This window comes from Martes martes (genome assembly GCF_963455335.1).
Source record: "Martes martes genome assembly, chromosome: 2".
NCBI lineage: Eukaryota > Metazoa > Chordata > Mammalia > Carnivora > Mustelidae > Martes > Martes martes.
The window spans coordinates 125,523,013-125,548,723 of NC_137889.1; the positions used below are offsets into that span (position 1 = coordinate 125,523,013).

The 25,711-nt window shown below is 35.5% G+C and overlaps 1 protein-coding gene across 2 annotated transcripts in view; it reads left to right on the top strand.

The window, feature by feature from the left end:
• Positions 1-25,711, top strand: part of LARP1B (La ribonucleoprotein 1B) — a 123,270-nt gene that overhangs the window by 85,721 nt on the left and 11,838 nt on the right. For both annotated transcript variants that reach the window (XM_080797772.1, XM_080797773.1), the window contains exons 13-14: positions 14,633-14,844; positions 15,298-15,404. In XM_080797772.1, coding sequence (XP_080653898.1) covers positions 14,633-14,844; positions 15,298-15,404 — 319 coding nt within the window. The remainder of the gene's footprint in view (positions 1-14,632; positions 14,845-15,297; positions 15,405-25,711) is intronic.

The window sequence follows — 25,711 nt, forward strand, 5'->3', positions numbered from 1 at the left end:
TTTGTTTACCCTCAGATAGAGTTCTTACAGAAAAGAGAGTAAGTGCTCAATTTTTTCTCTTTGTTCACTAGTTTTCAAAGTAATGAGCTGGTTCCCTAACATCTTTCACTGATCACCAATGACATTTAGTTTTTGTGTTCATTTTAAATTATCCTTATGGTTTCACAAATGTATTAGATGTGTTTCACTGTACTGTAGTTAATTTTTTAAAAGATTTTATTTAAGAGAAAGGGAGAGAGCACAAGCAGGGGTGGAAGAAGAACAAAGGAAGAGAGAGAAGCAGACTCCTCATTGAGCAGGGAGCCAACATGGGGCTTGATTCCGGAACCCCTAGATAATGACTTGAGCTGCGGGCAGATGCTTAACTGACTGAGCCACCCAGGTGCCCCTGTTGTAGTTATTGATCCTTTCGCCATTCATCAGTTTATTGGCTTTTAGCTCCAAGTCCATCTTGCATTGCTTTCTTCTGTGATAGGTGGAGTTGGGCTGTTTAACTGTTTTGTTTGCCAGCAGGCATGATAAAAGTTTTGTCAGTACTTGAGTTGCTACTAAGTTGTTTATTGTTTCTAGGTTGTTTTGATTGAAAGAGTTTAGAGATTTTCTTTTTAAAGAAAAATACACTAGGGGAGCCTGGGTGGCTCAGTTGGCTGAGCGTCTGCCTTTTGCCTGGTTTGTGATCCCGGGGTACTAGGAACAAGCCCCATCTCCCTTTTACCCCTGCTTATGCTCTCTCTTGCTATCTCTCTTTCTCTCTCAAGTAAATAAATAAAATCTTAAAAAAAAAAAGAGGAAAATACATTATAAACTCATGTTGATATTTTCTGTTCAACTTTAGGATTAAAGGTTTTAATTTTAATTTGTTTGATTTTGTATTTGTACTGCTTTTTCTTACATGAAAAGAAAATCTTTGGTCCTAACCACAGTAGCAGGATTATTTACTTATTTATCCTTTGATAAAATAGTTTTAGAATAATAACATTAAATACTACTATTGCTATGAATACTGAAAGGTTACTTCTTTTAAATCTCTGTAAACTTTTACTTTTTTATTTGAGAGAGAGTGAGCAAGAGAGTCCATGCTTGGGGTAGGGGCAGAGGGAGAGGAAGAAGCAGACTTCCTGCCCCAAATTTTTTTTAATCATTCTTAGAGTATTCCACTAAGTATGTTCAGGCTAATTACAAGATTTTTTGCCTTGTTTAATCTGGGTACATTAAAATTGATCATTTATGCTCCTCAGTACATTGTGGAGAGAGTGGAAGTCCCAAATTAGGAGATGAATTTTGTAGTGCATAAAAGTAATAAAAAATTGGTATAATAAAAATCTAAAACTGTAAAAATCAACATGAAAAAAATGATAATATCAACAGAAAAAATAGTAAATGAAACATTAAGTGGAAATTCATACAGAGAAAAACTGAATGGCCAGTAAATTTGCAAAGATGCTCTCATCTTTACTTTGTTGCATTTGCCAATTGAAATCACAGTGACATATCCTATTATAACCCAACAGTTTCACTTTAAGAGATATTCTTGTAAATGTTTACCAAAAGACCACTTACAGTAACATTGTTCATAATAGAAAAAAACAAGTGAAAAATTTAAAATGCCCATTTATAGTACACTATATTGTAAGATGTGCTATAGTCATATAAAGGGAAAATATACAGCAGTGGAAATGAAAGAACTAAAGCTACATGTGACAAAATGGGTTAATCTTAAAAATAGAAGATGTATAAAATAAGCTAGACACAAAGGAGTTCACTCAATTTAATATCATATAAAATATAAAATTCATGGTACATGCATAGCACATGGGAACCATGAACAGCAAGGGGAATTGTTAATACAAAAATCTAATATGATTATTTACTCCTGAAAGAAGAGGAGAATCCCATTCGAAGGTCTGCATATAGGTTTGCCTGCATCTGGAATTTATGTGTTGTTCTAATTGGTGGGTATGTGGGTATCAACTCTGTGTTTGCCTTCCTAGGTAAAGTAAGCTCTTTAAGTTAAATCTCAGTTATTTGCACAAGGGCTTTTTTTTTTTTTTTTAAATAAAGTGCTCTTGAAAGCTTGAATTTCTTCCATACTTAATTTCTTGTTCTCAGTTTAAGTCTTCTCTTTTTTTAAATTTATATACACACTTATTAATCTTTATTAGTGTGCTACAACTTCCAATTTTAAAAAATAGGAACAAAAAATTAGCAAAAATTAAGAAGATAGAGTCAATCCAATATTTCTATGATAAAAAAATGTTGAATACATCCATTCCTGATTAAAATGCTTCAAAGTATAGGGATAGAGGGAGTATTCCTCAAGTTAATAAAATCTATCTATGAAAAACCCACAGCAAATATCATTCTCAATGAGGAAAAGCTGACAGCTATCTCTTTGAGATCAGGAACATGACAGGGATGCCCACTCTTGCCACTGTTGTTCAACATAGTACTAGAAGTCCTAGCAATAGCAATCAGACAACAAAAAGAAATAAAAGGTATTCAGATTGGCAAAGAAGAAGTCAAACTCGCTCTCTCCACAGATTACATGATACTTTATATGGAAAACCCAAAAGACTCCACCCCTAAACTACTAGAACTCATATAACAGTTCAGTAATGTGGCAGACTACAAAATCAATGTATAAAAATCAGTTGCTTTCTTATACACTAACAATGAAAATATAGAAAGGGGTAATTAGAGAATCAATTCCATTTACTATAGCACCAAGAACCATGAAATACCTGGGAATAAACCTAACCAAAGAGGTAAAGGATCTGTACTCAAGGAACCACAGAAAACTCATGAAAGAAACTGAAGAAGACACAAAAAGATGGAAAAGCATCCATTGCTCATGGATCGGAAGAATAAACATTGTTAAAATGTCTATACTGCCTAGAGCCATCTATACTTTCAATGCCATCCCAATCAAAATTCTACTGGTGTTTTTCAAAGTGCTGGAACAAACAATCCTAAATTTGTATGGAACCAGAAGAGACCCCGAATTGCTAAGGAAATGTTGAAAAGGAAAAACAAAACTGGGGGCACCATGTTGCCTGATTTCAAGCTTTATTAGAAAGCTGTGATCACCAAGACAGCATGGTACTGGCACAAAAACAGACACATAGACCAGTGGAACAGAGTAGAGAGCCCAGATATGGACCCGCAACTCTGTGGTCAAATAATCTTCGACAAAGCAGGAAAAAATATACAGTGGAAAAAAAGACAGTTTCTTCAATAAATGGTGCTGGGAAAATAGGACAGCTATGTGTAGAAGAATGAAGCTTGACCATTCTCTTACACCATACACAAAGATAAACTCGAAATGGATAAAAGACTTTAATGTGAGGCATGAATCTGTCAAAATCCTAGAAGAGAACATAGGCAGTAACCTCTTCAACATTGGCCACAGCAACCTCTTTTAAGACATGTCTCCAAAGGCAAAGGAAACAAAAGTGAAAATGAACTTTTGGGACTTTATCAAGATCAAAAGCTTCTGCACAGCAAAGGAAACAGTCAACAAGACAAAGAGGCAACCCATGGAATGGGAGAAGATATTTGCAAATGACACGACAGACAAAAGCCTGATATCCAAGAACTCTAAAGATCTCTTCCAACTCAACACACACAAAACAGATAATCACATCAAAAAATGGACAGAAGACATGAATAGACACTTCTCCAAAGAAGACATACAAATGGCTAACAGACACATGGAAAAATGTTCATCATCATTAGTCATCAGGGAGTTTCCAATCAAAACCACATTGAGATACCACCTTAAACCATTTAGAATGGCCAAAATTAATAAGACAGTAAACAAAATTGTTGGAGAGGATGTGGAGAAAGGGGAACCCTCTTACACTATTGGTGGGAATGCAAGTTGGTGCAGCCACTTTGGAAAACAGTGTGGAGATTCCTCAAGAAATTAAAAATAGAGCTACCCAATGATCCAGAAATTGCACTACTGGGTATTTACCCCAAAGATACACATATAGTGAGAAGAAGACCATCTGTACCTCAATGTTCATAGCAGCAATGGCTACAGTCACCAAACTGTGAAGAGCCAAGATGCCCTTCAACAGATGAATGGATAAAGAAGATATGGTCCATATATATAATGGAATATTATGCCTCCATCAGAAAGGATGAATACCCACTTTTGTAACAATGTGGACAGAAGGAGATTATGCTGAGTGAAATAAGTCTAGCAGAGGAGTCAAGTATCATATGGTTTCACTTACTTGTGGAGCATAAGGAATAACACGGAGGACATTGGGAGAAGGTGAGGAGAAGGGTGGTGGGAAAAATCCCAGGGGGAGACGAACCATGAGAGACTGTGACTCTGAGAAATAAACTGAGGGTTTTGGAGGGGTAGGGGGTGGGTGTTTGGGTGAGCCTGGTGGTGGATATTAAGCAGGGCACGTATTGCATGGAGCACTAGGTGTGATGCATAAACAATGAATCTTGGAACACTGAAAAAATAAAGTCGAAAAAAAATGTTGAATAGATTAACTTTCAGTTTGAAAAACAATTATGGATGATTTAAAGAAAAATCAGTTCTCTGCTGAATAAAGTATACCAAAATATTGAAATGTTAAAAGTGAGGGGGGGAAGGGTACCTGGGTGGCTCAGTTGATTGAGTGTGGACTCTTGATTTTGGCTCAGGTCTCATGACCTCAGTATTATGCTTCCTGCTGAACAGGACCCCTGGATCATGACCTGAGCTGAAGGCAGACACTTAACAACTGAGCCATCCAGGGGCCCTTCTTTTTATTTTTTAACTTATTTTATGTTTTTACTTTTTAAAAACATTTTATATATTTATTTAACAAGAGCATGTTTTGAGAGAGAGAGAGAGAACAAGCAGGGGGAGCAGTAGGCAGAGGGAGAGGGAGAAGTAGACTCCCTGCTGAGCAAGAAGCTCAGTTTGGGGCTTAATCCCAGGACCCTGAGATCATGCCCAAAGGCAGATGCTTAACCAACTGAGCCACCCAGGTGCCCCTGTTATTAATTTTTTATTGAAGTATATAGTCAATTGTTTTCTTATTGAGCTTTGAGAGTTCTCTATTCTGGATACAAGTTTGGGTGTACATATTTTGTTAGCCATATCTGTAGTTTATGGTTTGGCGCTATTGTAAATGGTGCTTTAAAATATTTAGTTTCCAATTGTTTATTGCTATTATGTAGAAATATGATTGATTTTCCTATATTATCTTTTGTGATGTTAATTTTATGTGTCAACTGGATCAGAAGTTGCCCAAATATTTGGTGAAACAATATTTCTGAGTTTATCAGTGAGGCTGTTTCTGGATGAAATTAGTATTTTAATTGGCTTAGTTAAGTAGATTTCCTTCCCCAATGTGGGTAGGAGTCATCCAACCCGTTAAGGGCCTGAATAGAACATTTTAAGAGCCGAACAAAAATTGGTTGGAAGAGCAGAAGTACCAGAGCAGAAGTAGTCAGGAGCACTCCATGGATAGGAATTCAGGGAAAGACTTTTATGGAGAAATGGCAGAGACAAAGTAAAGAAATGATACACTGGCTATAGCTTATAGCCTGGTTCGCTGTTTGTGATTGGTTTTCCTTATGTTTCAACTTCATAACCTTGGGTATTTACAGTCTCAGATTTTGGTTTGCTTACGTAAGCCAACATGGCATTAGGCCACCTGCGTCCAGTGGCCTCATTGTTTAATTAATTTACAATGTTTTTGTTGTGTGGCTTTCAGGGAAGACCTCTGAATATCTGAATGGAAATTTCCAATCAGAGGGTAACTGATCAATAGTAGTCTTAAATGACTTTTTGTTAACTTTCATCAGATTTTGAAATATTAGTCTGTATGTTATAAAAAACTTCAATATTTATGAAAACTGAATGCAAGTTTGAGGAAAAATTGTGCTTTGTGTAGTTTGCAGGCTATGTTTGAAGGCATAAATCTGTATTGGTCTGGTAAGGAGTATTTTCTTCCTACTTTACTACATGTGTGATATTATCATTCCACATTGAAAGTGGGAATAATTGATTCATGGAGGCTTTGGCAAGGAACTCAGCCTTGCTAACTGCAGGAATAATAAAATAAAATATTAAGAAAAAAAGTGGAGGAGCACCTGGGTGGCATAGTCAGTTGGCCTCTGCCTTCAGCTCTGGTCATGGTCCCAGGGTCCTGGGATTGAGCCCTGCATTGGACTCCCTGCTTGGCAGGAATCCTGCTTCTCCCTCCCCCACTCCCCCTGCTTATGTTCCCTCTCTTGATGTGTCTCTCTCTCTGTCAAATAAATAAATAAAATCTTAAAAAAGCAAGCAAGCAAGCAAGCAAGAAAGAAAGGATACAGGTGCTTGGGTGGCTCAGTCAGTTCAGTGCCCAACTCTTGATTTCATTCAGGTCACGATCTCAGGATCATGAGATTGAGCCCCGCCTTGACTCTGTGTTCAGTGCACAGTCTGCTTCGGATTCTCTCTCCCTCTCTTTTTGCCCCTCCTCCCACTTGCAAACACACTCTATAATTAAATAACTAAATTTCTCTTTTTAAAAAAGAAAAAGAGTGGATAAATACAGAGAGCCCAACTGATATAAGGCATTGAATATCCAATAAAGATATCCATGTGGGTATGTGAGCCAATTATCATTGGCTCTGTCACACTCCCATCTCTTCCTTCTACTTCCTCTGCTACTTTCTCTCTCCAAGTTTACAGAAACTACGTCCCTCTTTCTCCAAGTTCTATCTGGCCAATTTTCAGAGTGGTTGACACTCACAGGAACCCACTTTAAAATCCTGAATTCAGGGCGCCTGGGTGGCTCAGTTGGTTGAGCGACTGCCTTTGGCTCAGGTCATGATCCCGGCTTCCAGGATTGAGTCCCGCATCGGGCTCCCAGCTCTTTGGGGAGTCTGCTTCTCCCTCTGATCTTCTCTCTCATGCTCTCTCTCACTCATTCTCTCTCAAATAAATAAATAAAATTAAAAAAAAAATCCTGAATTCAGCTAATTAACATATAAAGCATTATTTGTTTCCAGGGTATAGGTCTATGATTCATCAGTCTTATATACCATCCAGTGCTCATTATAACACATACACTCCCCAGTATCCATCACTCAGCCACCCCATCCTTCCACCACCCTTCCCTCTAGCAACCTTCAGTTTGTTTCCTTTGATTATGAGTCTCTTATGGCTTGTCTCCCTCTCTGGTTTCCTCTTATTTCATTTTTCTTCTCTTTCCCTATGGTCCTCTGCCTTGTTTCTTAAACTCCACATATGAATGAGATCATATGATAATTGTCTTTCTCTGATTGACTTATTTCACTTAGCATAATACTCTTTAGTTCTGTCCACATCCTTGTAAATGGCAGTATTTTATTTTTATGGCTGTGTAATATTCCATTGTATATGTATACCACATCTTCTTTATCCATTCATGTGTTGATGGACATCTAGGCTCTTCCCATAATTTGGCTATTGTGGACATTGCTGCTATAAACATTGGGGTGCAGGTGCCCCTCGGATCACTACATTTGTATCTTTGGGATAAAGAGCCAGTAGTGCAATTTCTGGGTCAGAGGATAGTTCTATTTTCAACTTTTTGAGGAACCTCTGTCTTGTTTTCCAGACTGCACCAGGTTGCATTCGCCTTCTGGCAACTTTTAATATTTTCTCTTTATCCCTTGTGGTAAGCAATTTAATTATGATCATCTTGGTATAATTTTCTTCATGTTCCTGTGTTTGAGGCTTTTGAGTTTTTGGATATATGTGTGTATATATTTTTAATCAAATTTGGAAAAATTTCAGCCATTATTTTAAATTAACATTTTACACTTTATTATTTTTAAAAAGATTTTATTCATTTATTTGAGAGAGAAAGAGAGAGATGAGAGAGCACCCACAGAGGGAGAAACAGGCTCCTTGTGGGGCTGGGATCAATGACCTGAGCTGAAAGCAGACACTTAACTGACTGAGCCACCTGGGTGCCCCAACATTTTACATTGTAAAAACTTATTTTTTTCTGTACTTCTTTTCTGCTTCCTTTTCAATTATAAGAACTCAATACATGTATATTAGGCTACTTGAAGTTGTTCCATACCTCACTAATGCTCTCTCTCTTTTTTTTCTTCCCCAGTTTCTTTTTCTCTCTGTTTTGTTTGGGTTATTTCTATTATGTCTTCATCAGTCTTTTCTTTTCTTTTGTTTTTCCTCTCTAGAAGTTTAGTTATTATCATCTTTATCTCTTTTTGATATGTTTATACATTCCTCTACCTTACTGAATATATGAAATATAGTTGTAATGACTTCTTTTGTAAGCAAAGTGTAAATTCAGTATTTGGATTTATTCTAACTGCTCTGATACAGTGAGTACATGATAAATCAAAACTGACTTGCCATGGCCTAATCTGGCCACACCTTTACTTACATGTGGTCTGTGGCTATGTTACAATGGCAGGATTGAGTGGTTTCATCAGCAACTTTATAACCTGAAAAGCCAGAAATATATACTGTCTTTCATTTACAGAAAACACTTGCTTAGTCCCGCCTCAAAGGCATTTTATTTTGAAAAGAAAACTAAATTGCCAGTCCTCGTGTAGCATTTTTTTTTTTTACTGTCAATCTTCATTGAACACCAACAGCATTATATTATTCTGGTTTTATAAAGGCAGTTCCTACCTATAAAGACAATGAGGGCTAGGGACAACATTCAGATGGTTCAGGTATGCAGCTGTCCCAAGATTTGATTAGGCAATCATAAAATTTGGAAAATCTTAAGCAGAAGAATAGTTAGCATACTCTTCCTCCATTGGTTCTTAAACTTCAGCAAGTATCACATTCACCTAGAAGGCTTGTTAAAACAAATTAAACAACTCCATACCCAGAGTTTTTGATTTAGTAAATGGAGGTGGTACTTGAGCATATATACTTCTAACAAGTTCGCATGTCATGCTGATGATGCTGGTTAGACCTATACTTTGAAAATCAGTACTTTATCCTAGTTCTCTAAAATCAGTCTTCTTTGATAAACTTGTAGCAGAAACTGTATGATTGACAGTCACAATTGAGGTTCCCTGAAGAGTGGTCTTTGGTTTTGTTTTTGTTATAGCTTTTTTGAGGTATGGTTTACATACCCTAAAACTAACCCATTTGTGTACTGTTTCATGACTTTCAGAGATTTTGTATAGTTGTCCAATAGCACCAGAATTCAGTTTTAGAACAGTTTATTATGCTAGAGAGCTCCCTCATGATCATTTGCAGTCAGTCTCAACACTCAATTTCAGTCTCTGAGGTTACCAGTGATCTTCTTTTTGTTGGAAGTTTCATATAAATGGAACCATATGATATGTTTTCATGTATCTGGCTTTTTTCAACTAATATAGTATATTTGAGATTAATCTATGTCACTGCTTATATTGGTGCTTTGCCTCTTTTTATTGCTAAGTAATATTCTATAGTACGGACATGCTACATTTTGTTTATCCAGTTGGTAGCTGATATTTTGATTTTTTCCAGTTATTGCTATTATGAAAAATGCTATTTTTGGACATTCTTGCACAAAAGATGCCCTATCATTTTGATTAAGAAGGTATGATATCCAGATGATATTCATATAGCCTCCTGGGCTTATAATTGTCTAAAAAATAACTTTAATATATTTCTTGTTACCTAATGACTTATATTTCTAATAATACAATTTTATATCTACTGTAAATATTTTAGCTATTTGCAATTATCTTAACCATTTTTGATATTTTATCTCAAAATATTGCAAATTGGTATGGATACACTGTAAAAATTTTGTAAAATGTTTCTTTTGAGATAACACTCTATAGATCCTAGTCTTCACAAAATTGACCTATCTGCTCTTATTCGTGGGTAAAATTTATATGTAATTAAATCAAGTAAAATAAATATAAAACTTTAATTTTTAATATGGAAATGTTCAGGTAAAATCAAAAGAAGGGAGGACTGTTTTAATGAACCCCATGTAATTTTCTTACCTAATTTTAACAATTGTTAATAGTTTGACTTTTTTTTCATCTGTACCTTGTTCCCTATATGTTTTTGGTATTTCATGTTGAATCTCATTCATTCAAATAAATACCATTACTTCTGCAAGTACCTCACTTTATATCACAAACATATATACGTGCAGTTTATGTTTGGTTTTCCGTGATGTCTGGTATATATCTTTCTCAAGTTGGTTGTTTGAATCAGGAACAAAGAAACATACATTCCATTTGATCGATAGGGCAATTAAGTTACTCTTAATCTGTAAGCATTCCTCTTCTCTTATTTTTCCATGCCAATGACTCATTGAAAAAAATGGTTAAATTGTCATAAGATTTCTTATGATCCAGATTTACATGTTTCTATCTTCATATCAATCAGTGTATTCCTTTATCTCCTCTATTACCTATGAATTAGTACTTAGGTATAGAAGATTAAGTATATTCAGGATTTTAATTTTCTGATGGCAAGACTTTTTCTTAGAAGGAGCTATTTACTTCCAATTACAACATACAGTGCCTTTTAGTCTGTCTTACTGCTGCTATTATTTGTCATTGGATTTAAATGTTATTGGCCTGATCCCATTCATCATAAAGTTTCCCTTCAACTTCTTTTTTCTAAAGACTTTTTTCTTTTAGACCAGTTCTAGGGTCACAGTAAAATTAAGGGTAAGATACAAAGATTTCCCATTTTTCTCCCTGCCCTGAGCTTACATGACCATCACCCATTTGGTGAAGGATGCTGCTTCCTCATAGCAATATCCCACATCAGAGTGGTGCATTTGTTACAATTGATGAATCTACACCAACACATCATAATAACCCAAAGTCCATAGTTTACATTAGGGTTCACTCCTGGTGTTGTACATTCTTTGGGTTTTGACAAATGTATAATGACATGTATCCATCACTATAGTATCATACAAAGTAAAAATCCTCTGTATTTCACCTATTCACTTTTCCCCCACCATACCTCCAACCCCTGGCAGCCATTAACCTTTCTACTGTTTCCATAGTTTTCCGTTCCCAGAATACTGAATAGTTGGAATTCTACAGTATGTAGCCTTTTCACATTGGTTTCTCTCACTTAGCAATGTGCATTTAAAGTTCATCTGTGTCTTTTCATGGTTCATATGTTTTTAGGCACTGCATAATATTCCATTGTCTGTAATATATACCATAGTTTGTCCATTCACCTACTGAAGAACATCTTCATTGGTCCCAAGTTTTGGCAGTTATGAATAAAGGTACCTAGACATCCATGTGCAAATTTTTGTGTAGACATAACCTTTCAGTTCCTTTGAGTGTGTACCAAAGAAGATGATTCCTAGATCATATAGTAAGATATGTTTAGTTATGTACGAAACTGCCAAACTGTCTTCCAAAGTGACCGTACCATTTTGCATTTCCACCACTAATGAATAAGAGATCCTGTTGCATCATATCCTGGCCAGCATTTGGTGTTGCCAGTATTCTGGATTTTGGCCATTCTCATAGGTGTGTAGTGGTATTTGACTTTCATTTATATTTCCCTGATGATTTCTGATGTGAAACATCTTTGCCTATGATTATTTGTGACACATATGACTTCTTTAATGTATCTGTTGAGATTTATTAATTGGTTTGTGTTCTTATTGTTGAATTTTAAGAGTTCTTTATATATTTTGCATAAAAGTCCTCTATCAGATGTGTCTTTTGCAAATATTTTCAGCCTGTGACTTTTCTTATTCTCTTGACAGTGTCATTTGTATATCAGATTTTTTTTTTCATTTTAGTGAAGTCCACTTTATCAGTTGTTCCTTTCAGGGATCATATCTTTGATGTTGAATCTCCTTTCAACATTTTACTAAATGGTTTTAAGAGTTATTGGTGAAAATTCCCTAGATTTTCTATTTCATTAGAGTTGCAAAATGATCTTTATTTATTTATTTATTTATTTTGCAAAATGGTCTTTTTTTTTTGTCATCTTTTAATTCTATCATTCCTTCTGTGTTTCTTACCTAGAATTCTATAAAGAAGAGTGTTCTTTTATCCACTCTTTTGTTACTCTGAATTTCAATTTTTCCAGGAAAGGAAGGATAAATGCTTGTTTCTTTCTCTGTGTTCAGTTTATCAATTATTAGAACAATGAGTTTTGTGCCCTAGCAACCTACACATGTGATTAAGTTTTAAGGTATCATTATGAATTCATAGAACTTACTTCTTTGACATCTTTAATCAATTTCAGTCATTATTTTTAGTGTTTAGAGTACTTCATTTTTGGCTGGTGGGGTCCACTCAAGTTTGTTCCTGTACCCTCATGACCTATTCTAGTTTTTGTTTTTGTTTTTGTGTTTTTTTTCTTTTTTAATTTCAGTGCTTTCTGACTGAATTCAGGCTCATATTATACTTTGTGCTCCAGACTTTATTACTTTTAGAGGACCAGATCAGTGGGAAATGGAATTTGGAAACCATAATTTGGATGTTAGGAAGCTTACTATTATTGTACCTAGATCTTTAAATATTTCTTTTACAGAGGTGCTGAATTGAACATATTTTTCAGTGTATAATCATAGTTTTATCCTTGTGATTGCATAACTTTTTGATCCAAGGAAAATCTGTATTAATACAATTCAGTTATCAATCATTTGGTGGGTGTATGTTTAACCCTATTGTAGGCAGTGGTATACAAATATAAGATTGTGGCCCTTGCTTTCAGGGAACCACTGGGACTTGTTCTTACTGGCTAATGGGATAATATATAAAAAATAAATTTTAATTTAATAAACAATAAATGAAGAAAATGCAGAGGTGGAACAAAAGAAGAATTGATTAATTTTATTGGCAGAGATATTCAAGTAATGCTTCAGGTTCCCAGGGAAAGTAACATCTGTGCTGGGTATTAAAGGAAGGATATGAGTTCAATTGGGTGTGAAAAGATAAGGGAAAGGGACTTTCAGAGAGAGGAAAAAGCATATGAAAAGATATCAAGCAAGAAAACAGGATCAAGTAGGTTGCTATCTGGGGCACCAAAACTGAAGTGGTGAAAGACAGTTGAGGAGTCAAAATCAGTAAAGTCTTAATATGACACGATAAAGAGACTAGACTTCTTCTGGAGGCAGAAGAAAAACACTGATGGGTAAGTAGATACATGAAATCACCTAATTTGCTCCTCAAAAAATGTTCTGATGTCCTCCCATTCAGAATGGGACGAGAAAGGGGAAGTTAGGGAAATTAGGTAATAGAGTAGGTAAGTTCACTTTTGAATTTATAGCCTTATGTTTAGAATAGTTCTTGGCATATAGTAGGCACTTAATATTTGATGAATGATTAACAAAAATTGAATTGATAAGCAAATTGATAATTCTGAAGAAAAACCATATAGAAACAGAAACAGAGTCTGTATTCTGCTTACTTACTTATTAGTACCTAATTACCATGATATTTTCACAAACTAATTAATTAATAAGCAAAGCAACCCAATAGAAATATGGTCAGGATATGCATGGTAAGCTCATGATAGGGGAAATCTGAATGATGCCTATACATATGAAAATAGGGTCACTAGAACCAAAGAATTATAAATACCATTTAAATCCCATGAGATAGAAAAATACTTAAACATCTAAACAAAACCCAATCTTAGCCAGGGTATTAAATTGCTGAAACTTTTTCATGCTGCTGCTGGGAGTATAAATTGGTGAAACCATTCATTATAGAAATCACATTGGCAATTAGTAATCAGTCAGAAGATACATATGTCATTTTAGTCAACATTTCCATTTCACATATGAACATTATAGACATGCTCATACCTGTAAAGAAAGACACATTTAACAATGTTCACTGTAGCATCTTTGAATATACCAAAAATTTAAGAGTCTCATGCTCTACCGACTGAGCTAGCTGGGCGCCTGATTATACCAAAAATTTAGAAATAACATAAATGTGTAGCTTCAGGAGAATGGAAATTTTAGTATATTTGTATAACAGCATAATCTCTTACAGTAAAAATGAATAAACCAAAGCCATATGAATAGAATTTGAATAATCAAGTCTCAAAATATGACTGTAAAAGCTTGTAAAATGATACATATAGTATGATGTCATTTATGTGAAGTTAATTATACAAAATAATGTTATTACATATATGTATATAATAATAGATAAAAATAGCAAATTTCAAAGCCTGGTTGTCTCTGAGGAGAAGTGAAATAGGGTTGGGAAAGGTTATATAGTGGGCTTCAGCCTATTTTTCTTTTTACAAAAGTCAGAAACAGAGCAAAATTAAAATTTAGTAAAGTAGATAATGTGCAGACAGTGTTTATTTTTTATTCTTACATATTTAATGTTTCTAATGAAAAAGTCTTGAGAGTGGAAAATTTCAGAATTACTTTTGTTCTCAAGTAAAATACTTTCTTAGCATCTATTTTTTTTAAGATTTTATTTATTTATTTGACACAGAGAGAGAGATCACAAGTAGGCAGAGAGGCAGGCAGAGAGAAAGGGGGGAAGCAGGCTCCCCGCTGAGCAGAGAGCCTGATGTGGGCTTGATCCCAGGACCCTGAGATCATGACCTGAGCTGAAGACAGAGGCTTAACCCACTGAGCCAGCCAGGTGCCCCCTTTCTTAGCATCTAAATACATTAAACTACTTTTTTGCTTTGCAGGTTTGAGTGATGAATTAGCCCAGAAGCCGTTTGATGTTTCAGAAATATCTTCAGCAACAATGGCCCATTCATTGCCCACGGCAGTTCCAGATTCTCCTAGAATTTATCCTGCAAGAACACCTAAAACACCTCGAACACCTAGGTTACAAGATCCAAATAAAACACCAAGATTTTATCCTGTTGTTAAAGAACCAAAAGCCATTGATGTAAAGGTACACAAAACTACCAGGAATATAAAGGCTGCATTTTATATCCTTTAACATTCCAAAATGAGACTTTTTAGTTTCTATCATATTTTTAAAAATATATATTTTAGATTGTAAGAACTCACTTAAAAGTGGTATTTTACCAGTGATGTTTTCTCAGGTTAAGGAATAGCTTCCTTAAAATTTGTAGTGTAATTAATGTTGATCGGAAGGTATAATGAAGACTCACACTAAATTGTATTTCCTTTAATCCTTGGGTTGAATCCTAGCAAAGGACCTTCTCTGTTAAGTTTTGTAACTTGTATGTGAGATGTTTAAGTTTTGTGACTTCATGTGATTTCATAATGTGTCATCCACAGTATGAAAATGTTTGAGCTAGTTTACAGTCAGAGGGTTTTAATTTACTTGTGAAGTTCACACTACTGAAATAATTGCAATGTTTGACTTCTTTTTCTTTAGAGTCCAAGAAAGAGAAAAACAAGACATAGTACAAATCCCCCTCTAGAGTGTCATGTTGGTTGGGTAATGGATTCCAGAGATCATGGGCCAAGAACATCTTCTGTCAGGTACTGTATTTGTCAAACATTGCTTTGTTTTTTATTTTAAGTTTGTTGAAAATAGTTACTAATTAGACATTTGGAATATTTAAAAATTTATATGTTAGCAAAGTATGGAACAATGAAAATAGTTTTTAAAAAGAAGCAGAAGAAAGGGAAATAAATGGGATAATTTTCCAATAAATACATTAAGGAATAATTGAATAGGACAATTTTTTTCCCATTTAAACTAGTTTCCACAAATGTGTACTCTAAGATGAGAAAATATTTACGTTTATGAAAGATTCCACATTCTCAGTGGCATAGTGGGTTCTTAGTGAATTAATGTGCTAAACAAACTACTCAAACTATAAAAAGAATATGGAAATAAAATACCTTGTTATTTTGAAGTTTTTCCTTTTGGGGGAAAATAATTTAGATTAGTTGACTATTAGTAGTAAGTGGTTTTTCTTTTAGCTTTATTTTTTTTAAGACTTATTTACCTCAAAAGAGATGATAGAGCAAACCTTTGATAGTGCCAGTTGTACAATATAACATGGTATGTTTTGTCTTACACAATGGATGCAGAGGTGATTTGCTGCTAATTGCTGTGTGTTTCTTGTAAACTTCTGTTTGTGTAGATATTTTCAGAATAATTATCTGACCAACTTTCTAAATGAAGATTTAGCTTAGGAAAAAGTATTCTTTAGTTACTAGAAGGGAAGGATTAAATAGTTTCATTCAAAGAAAAGCTAGTGAATTTATCACGATCTGAAAATCTCCACCTCTGTCTTTCCAGTGATATTTATTTGGTACTTTTACATTTGTTCTCATTAGATATATTGTCCATAAAATATAAAATGTGCATATGTTTTTTGCACACCTATTGTATACTTAGGGTTATTATGTTCTAAGTGATTTTGAGAGTTTACTTTCCAGGGTTTTGTTTTTTTTTTTAAGATTTTTATTTATTAGAGAGAGAGAGAAAGCACGAGCAGGGGAAAAGACAGAGAGAGAAGCAGGCTTCCCATTAAGCAGGGAGCCCAACAATGTAGGGCTCGATCCCAGGACCCTGGGATCATGACCTGAGCTGAAGTCAGACACTTAACCAACTGGGCCACCTAGGCACCCCTCCAGTGTGGATTGTTGTTTTTTTTTTAATCAGAGCAGTATATTTAGAGATCAACAAATAATGGTGAAAGATTTTAGTCAATAACATTTAGTTTAGTTAGAACATTTAATGGAACGTTTAGTTAGGAATATGTTCCTTACAATTCATTTTTTTATTATATCTTTCGTTATTAATAATTCATCTATATAGTGATTTATTCATTCCCAGGCACCACTCCACATTCTTCCACGAGTAAAACGTATCAGGAAAGCAGGGGCTTAACATTATGTTGGACACTTTCCTAGGCACTGAGTATATAGCAGGGAATAAGATAATTACAGACCCTGCCTTTCTGGAGCTTAATTCAGGGGTGACAGACAAGTATTTATAAAAATGACTGTATATTTTTTTAAATTGACCTGGAGTAGTTCTAGGTGCACAGCAGAAATTGAGTGGAAGGTACTGAGAGTTCCCTTAGACACCCTATATTCCCTGCCTTCCACACACAGCCTCACCCCACTATCAACATTCGTATCTTTAGATCACCTACCTTAATGTAATTATGGATATGGTTGGATTTAAATCTGCCATTTTAATTTTAATTTTTTTTTTATTTTGTATTCTACTTTTTTCATCTTTTCTTTGTTCTTTTTTCTTCCATCTTTTGGATTGGCCGAGTTTTTATAATAATTCTATTTTACCTCTACCATTGGCTTCTCAGTTATATCTCTTATTTTTTACTGGTCTTCTACTGTTCATAATATACATTTCAACTTAGTCTACTTTCAAATAATATTATACCACTACATGTATAGCATAAGAATCTTAATACCATAAAGTTCCATTTCCTCCCATCTTCTGTGATATAGCTTTATTATTACTTTTCTTTAGACAGTTATCTTTTAAAAACATGAAAAATTTTTACTTTATCTATCATCTATCTATCTATCTATTTATAGAGTTTTTATTTGAGAGAGAGAGAGTGCATTGGGGAGAGTGAGGAGGGAGAGGCAGACTCCCCTCTGAGCAAGAAGCTAGATGATCAGACGATCCCTGGGCTCAGTCCCAGAAGCCTGAGATCATGACCTGAACTGAAAGCAGACATTTAACTGACTGAGCCACCCAGGCGCCCCAATGTGAGAAATTTTTCAAACATTTTCTCTCATTTTTACCATTTGTAATGCTCTTTATTTCTTAAAAATTTCTCGTTGTACAGGTCTGTTAGGAGTGGATTCTATCTACTTTTATTTATCAGGAGAAGTTTGTCTTTTTCTATTTTGAAAGATATTCTTATTGAGTATAAAATTCTTTGATGGATCTAGGTATGGGTATGGTTATATGTGTATATATGTGTATGACACACAAGGTATTTATCCTGCTTGTGGTTCTCTGTAGTTATTGGATTCATTGTTTGTTGTCTTTTATTCGGTTAGGAAAATTTTCGTCTCTTATCTCTTCAAGTATTTTTTGCCCTGTGTTCTTGTTGTTTGTTCCTACTTCTGGGATCCAATTACATGTATATTAGATCATTTGTTAATACCTCACAGCTCTTAGATGATCTGATCTCTTTTTTTCTACTTTTTCTCTTTGTAATTCACGTTGGATAATTTTGATTGACCCTTGTTCATTTTTAGTTGCGTCCAGTCTCCTGATAAGCTCATCACAGAAATTTTCCATTTATGATAATTGTGCTTTATATATTTTGTATTACCATTTGACTTCTTATTAATAGTTCTCTTTTTCCTGCTGAAGTTTTTTATCATGCATGTTCTCCTTTCCATGAATTCCTTCAACATATTAATCTAATCATAGTTACTTTAAAGTCCATTGTGTGATCATGCCAATAGGTGGATCATCTGATGTCTATATCCTTCTGTTTGTTTTGGGGTTTTTTTGCATTATTTTTTGATTAAAAATTTTAATTTTCTTGTTAGTTTGTGTCTGTCTTATAAATTTTTATTGAATTCTAGATTCTTGCTTTCAGACTTATTTTATACCTCTAATATCTCCAAATCTCAAGCTGAGTAAACTCTCATCTCTTTCCATTTTATTTGTTCCTGATCTGCAGAATTTGGCTAAAATAAATCCTAGGCTGACTGATATGAATACAGTTTCATATACTCCAGTTATACTTACATCCCCACTAGAGTACTATAAATATTATTTTCTCCTATGATTTTTTAAAAAGATTTATTTATTTATTTATTTGACAGATGGAGATCATAAGTAGGCAGAGAGGCGGGGGCGGGGGAGGGGAAGCAGGCTCCCCGCTGAGCAGAGGGCCTGATATGGGGCTCGATCCTAGGACCCTGGGATCATGACCCCAGCTGAAGGCAGAGGCTTCAACCCACTGAGCCACCCAGGCGCCCCTCTCCTATGATTTTTTAAAAGATTTTATATATTCATTTGACAGAGAGAGGAAGACCACAAGTAGGCAGAGCAGCAGGCAAAGAGAGAGGGGGAAGCAGGCTCCCTGCTGAAGAGAGAGCCCGATGTGGGGCTGGATCCTGGAACCCTGGGATCATGACCACAGCCGAAGGCAGAGGCTTTAACCCACTGAGCCACCCAGGTGCCCCTCCTATGATTTTTTTTTTTTAAAGATTTTATTTATTTGACAGAAAGAGAAAAATCAGAAGTAGGCAGGGAGGTAGGCAGGGAGAGGGGGGAAGAAGCTCCCTGCTGAGCAGAGAGCCCAATGCGGGGCTCGATTCCAGGACCCCGAGATCACAACCTGAGCCAAAGGCAGAGGCTTAACCCACTGAGCCACCCAGGCGCCCCTCCTATGATTTTTAAATAACATTTTCTTTTCTTTACATACTATAAGAGTATAATATGTAATACACATGACATACAAAGTATGTGTTAATTGACTGTGTATATTATCAGCAAGGTTTCTGGTCAACAGTAGGCTATTAGTAAAGTTTCTAGGGAGTCAAAATTTACATGTAGATTTTTGACTAGTGTAGAGTGTCAGCACCCCTAACTCCTGTATTGTTCAAGGGTTAATTGTATAAATGTATATGTAACTATTAACAGCCCCTCATAGTCTATGAAGCAAAAATTGGGGCATCTGGGTGTTTTAGTCAGTTGAGCATCCATTTCTTAATTTCAGCTCAGCTCATGATCTCAAGGTTGTGAAATCTAGGCACCTTGTCAGGTTCCATGCTTAGCAGGAAGTCTGCTTGAGATTCTCTCCCTCTGCCCTTCCCACCACTCTCTCTCAAATAAATAAATAAATCTTTTTAAAAAAGATATATGAAGCAAAAATTGAAAAAAATTGGAGGGAGAAACAAACATTTCTACAAGAATAGTTGGAGATTTCAATACACTACTTTCAATAATGCATAAATCAACTTGACATAAGATGAGTAACAAAATAGAGGACCTGAACAACGCAATAAACCAATTAGACCTAGCAGATTTTAGTCTACCCAACAACAGCACAGAATATACATTCTTAAGTACACACAGGACATTTTGTACAATAGACCATGTGTTAGTCCAAAACAAAAGCTTCAGTAGACTTTAAATGTGATACCATATAAGATATCTTCTCTGATTGCAGTGGAATGAAGGTAGTAGAAATCTGTAACAGAAGTAAAACTGGAAAATTCACAAGTATGTGGCAGTTAAACAACACACTTTTAACCCATGAGTCAAAGAAGACATCATAAAGGAAATTAGAACATACTGAGAGAGATATGAAAGTGAAAACAGCATACCAAATCTTAAAGGAATGCAAGGAGAGCAGTGCTCAGAGGGCAATTTATAGCTATAAATGCCTACATTTAAAAAGAAAAGAGTTCACAAATCAGTAACCTAACATTATATTTTAAGAAACTTGAAAATGAAGAGCAAAATAAACCCAAAGCTAGCAGAAGGGAGGAAGGAAATGTTGAAAATGAGAGCAAAAATAAACAATAAAGAGAAGAGAAAAACAGTAGAGAAAATCAGTAAAAACAAATGTTGGTTCTTTGAGAAGATCAACAAAACTAACAAAGCTTCTTTAGCTGACTGCCAGAGCAAAAAGAGAAGATGCAAATAACTAAAATCAGAAATAGAGATGGAAACATAATGAACCAATTTTACAGAGATAAGATAATTAGGAGAGATTAGTCTGAACAATATACATTAACAGATTAGATAACCTGGAAGAGATGAACAGGTTCCTCAAAACATACAAATTAAACTGACTGAAGAAGAAATAGACAATCTGAACCCATGCATAACATAGATCAAATCAGTAATCAAAGACTTCCCCTAACAGAGAAAATTCCAGACCAATGGCTCCATTTGAAGTGAATTCTACCAGATAGTTAAAGAATTAACACTAATCTCTTTCAAACTCTTCCAAAAATTTGAAGAGAAGGGACTGCTTACTCTATGAGGCCTGCACTATGCTGATTCCAAAACCAGATAAAGACATCGCAAGAAAATAAAATTATATACCAGTGCCCCTTATGAATATAGATGCAGAAATTCTCACCAAATATTAACAAATGAAATCCAGCAGTTGTCAGGGACACTAGGCTGGCTCAGTTAGTAGAGCACGTGACTCTTAATCTGAGGGTTGTGAATTCAAGCCCCACATTGAGCATGGAGCCTACTTAAAAAAATAAATAAATAAAAATAAATTTTTAAAAAGTCCATTAGTATGTTGAAAAGATTATTCACCATGACCAAGTGGAATTTATCCCAGTAATGCAAGAGTGGTTCAACATAAGAAAATCAGTGTAATACATCATATTAATAGACCTAAGGAAATGACTGGGGCACCTGGGTGGCCCAGTTGGTTAGGCAGCCGACCTTGATCTCAGCTCAGGTCATGATCTCAAGGTCCTGGGATTAAGCCCCACATCAAGCCCCGAGCTCAGAGGGGAGTCTGCTTAAGGATTCTCTCTCTCCCTCTCCCCCTGCCCACGCTTGTACACACTGACTCTCTCTAAAATAAATAAATTAAGATTTTTTAAAAAAGAATTAAAGAAATGACTACATGATCATCTCGGTTGACACAGAAAAGACATTTGACAAAATCCAACATCTTTTTATGATTAAAAATCTGAAAACTAAGAATAGAAGGAAAATCCCTCAACATGGTAAAAAGTACTTATAAGAAACCTGCAGCTAACATCATTCTCAATGGTGAAAGACTGAGATTTGTTCCTCCTAAGATCAGAAACAAGACAAGGCTCTGCCTTCATCTTGGGTCGTGATTCCAGGGTCCTGGGATCGAGCCCCGCATCAGGCTCCCTGCTCAGCACTGCCTGCTTCTCCCTCTCCCACTGCCTGCCATTTTGCCTGCTTGTGCTCTCTGTCTCCCTGTCAAATAAATAAATAAATAAATAGGATATTTGATTTCACTGTTGGTATTCAAATTTGCACTGAAAGTTTTAGCCAGAGCTAGTAGAGAAGGAAAGGAAAGACATCAAATTAAAAAGGAGGGAGTAAATGTTGCCTGGGTAACTCAGATGGTTAAGCATCTGCCTTTAGTTCGGGTCATGCTCTCCAGGTCCTGGGATCAAGCCCCATGTCAGGCTCCTAGCTCAGCCAGGAGTCTGCTTCTGCCTCTCCCCCTGCTTCTGTCTCTCCCGCTGCTTGTGCATGCTCTCTCTCTCAAATGAATTAAAAAAAAAAAAAAATCTAAACCAAAAAAAAAAAAAAAAAAAAAAGGGTAAGACTATCTCTAGTCACAAATAATGTGATTCCATATATAGAAAATCTCAGAGGATCAATGAGAAAGATACTAAAACTAATAAACAAATTTGGCAAAGTTGCAGGGTACAAAACACAAATCAGTTGTGTTTCTATATGCCAGCATTTGAGCAATTTGAAAAGGAAATTAAGAAAGCAATTCTATTTACATTAGCACCTAAAAGAATTAGATACTTAGGGGGGAAAAAATCTAACCAAAGAGGTGAAAGTTTTGTATGCTGAAAACTACAAAACACTGCTGAAAAAATTACAGCAGACCTAAATAAATGGAAAGACATTTCATATTCATGGATAGGAAGACTTAACATTGTTAAGATGTCAGTGCTATCTAAAGTGATCTATAGATTCAACAAAATCCTTATCAGAATTCCAACAGCCTTTCCTTTTTTTTTTTCCTTCCAAATTTTTATTTAAATTCTAGTTAGCTAACACACAGTGTAATTTTACTTTCACGGGTAGGATTTGGTGATTCATCACTTACATACAACACCTAGTGCTCATCACAAGAGCCTTCCTTAACACCTGTTACCCATTTAACCCATCCCCCCACCAACCTCCCTTCCAGTAATCCTCAATTTGTCTTCTATAGTTAAAATTCTGTTTTATGATTTGCCTCTCTTTTTTTAATATCCCCCTGTGTTCATCTGTTTTGTTTCTTAAATTCCACACCTGAATGAAGTCATATGGTATTTGTTTTTCTGTGACTGACTTATTTTGCTTAGCATAATACTCTCTACCTTCATCCATGTTGTTGCAAATGGCAAGATTTCATTCTTTTTTATAGTTGAGTAATATTCCATTGCATATATATATATATATATATATATATATATATATATACCTACACACACACACACACACACACATACACATACATACATACATACATACATACAAACCATACATTCTTTATCCATCAGTCAATGGACATTTGGGCTTTTTCCATAATTTTGCTATTATTGATAATGCTCCTATGAACATTGGGGCACATGTGCCCCTTTGAATCAGTATTTTTGTATCCTTTGGGCAAATTCCTAGTAGTGCAATTGCTGGGTCAGAGGGTAGTTCTCTATTATAACTTTTTGAGAAACCTCCATTGTTTTCCAGAGTGGCTGTACCAATTTGCATTCCCACCAACAGTATAAGAGAGTTTCCCCTTTCTCCACATCTTCACCAACACCTGTTGTTTCCTATGTTATTATTTTAGCCTTTCTGATAAGGCTAGCAGAAAGATGTTATCTCATTGTGTTTTGATTTGTATTTCGCTGGTGATGTCTGTTAGCCATCTGGATGTTTTCTTTGGAAAAATGTCTATGTTTTCTGCCTATTTGTTAACTGGATTATTTGTCTTTGGTGTTGAATTCAATAAGTTCTTTATAGATTTAGATACTAACCCATTATCTGATATGTCATTTGCAAATATCTTCTCTGACTCCAAAGGTTGTCTTTTAATTTTGATGATTGTTTCCTTCACTGTGCAGAAGCCTTTTATCTTGATGAAGTCCCAGTAGTTCGTTTTTGCTTTTGTTTCCCTTGCCTCCGAAGACCTGTCCAGTAAGAAGTTGCTATGGCCGATGTCAGAGAGGTTACTGGCTGTGTTCTTCTCTAGGATTTTGATGGTTTCCTGTCTCATATTTAGGTCTCTCATTCATTTTGAATTTATTTTTGTGTATGGTATAAGAAAGTTGTCCAGTTCTATTCTTTTACATGTTGCTGTCCAGTTTTCCCACCACCATTTGTTGAAGAGACTGTCTTTTTTACATTACACTTTTTACATTTACATTACATTTACATTACATTTTTACATTACATTTTACATTTACATTTTTTAAATTGGATGTTCTTTCTTGCTTTGTCAAAGATTAGTTGACCATAAAAAAGATTCATTTCTGGGTTTTCTATTCTCTTCCATTGTTCTGTGTGTCTGACAACGATTTTCACAGAAATGGAAAACCTTATTCTCAAATTCATAGGAAACTGCAAGGAGTCCTGAGAAGCCAAAACAGTCTTAGAGAGGAAGAATAAAAATTGGAGGACTAACACTTCCTGACTTTGAAAGTTACTACAGAACTACAGTATTAAACTAAAGCACCTGGGTGGCTCAGTCAGTTTAGTGGCTGCCTTCAGCTCAGGTCGTGATTGCAGGGTCCTGGGATTGAGCCCCACATTCGGCTCCTTGCTCAGCGGGAAACCTGCTTCTCCCTCTACCTGTCGCTCCCCCTGCTTGTGCTTGCTTTCTCTCCCCCACCCCCCACCAAATAAATAAATAAAATCTTTAAAAAAAGAAATTGTAAACAAAAAAGAAAAAAACTAAAAATTAAAAAAAAATTATGGTCCTGGCATAAGGACGGCAAGTGGACCAATGGAATAGAATAGAGAGCCTAGAGATAAACCCTCATATGTCTGGTCAGTTTATTTTCAAAATGGGTGCTAGAACTGTTCAGTAGAGAAAAGGCCCATCTTGTCAACAAATGGTTCTGGGAAAATTGAATATCCAACATGGAAAAGGATGGACAAAGATGGATCCAGACCTTATACCCTGTATAAAAAAATTAACTCAAAATTGATCAAAGACCTAAACTTAAGAGTTAAAGCTATAAAATTGTTAGAAGAAAGCATAAGGGAAAATCATCACCACCCTGGATTTGACACTGGTTTCTTCTATGACACCAAAAGCACAGGTAACAAAAGAAAAAAAATAAATTACACTTCATTATAATTAAGAACTTTTTAAAAAAGATTTTATTTATTCATTTGACAGACAGAGATCACAAGTAGGCAGAGGCAGGCAGAGAAAGGGGGGAAGCAGGCTCCCTGCTGAGCAGAGAGCCCAAAGTGGTGCTTGATCCCAGGACCCTGAGATCATGACCTGAGCCAAAGGCAGAGGCTTAACCCACTGAGCCACCTAGACCCCCTAGAATTAAGAACTTTTATGTATCAGAGTCAAAAGACAACCTATTCAATAGGAGAAAATATTTGCAAATCAAGTATCTGATAAGGGATTAATATTTAGAATATATAATGTACTTCAAAAACTTGACAACTAAAAAAACCCAATTCAAAAATAGGCAAAGGATTTCAATAGACGTTTCTTCAAAGAAGATATACAAATGGCCAATAAGCCCATGATAAGATGTTCAATATCATTAGTCATTAGAGAAATGCAAACAAAAAACCACAGTGAGATACCTCCTCATATCTACTAGAATGGTATTATGGTTTCTCCTTAAAATTATATGTTGAAGTCTTAACCCCCAGTGTGATTATACTTGGAGATAGTACAGGGAGACCCATTAAAGGTAAAGTAAAATGAAGTCATAAAGGTGGCCCCTAATTTAATAGGACTGGTGTCTTTATAAGAAGAGGAAGAAATACGAGAGATCTCTTTCTGTATATACACAGAGGAAAAGCCATGTGAAGACGCATAGAGAAGGTGGCTGTCTGTAAGCGAGGAAGAGAAGCCTCACTAGAAACCAATGCTGCTGCCACTTTCATGTTGGACTTCGTAGAGTGC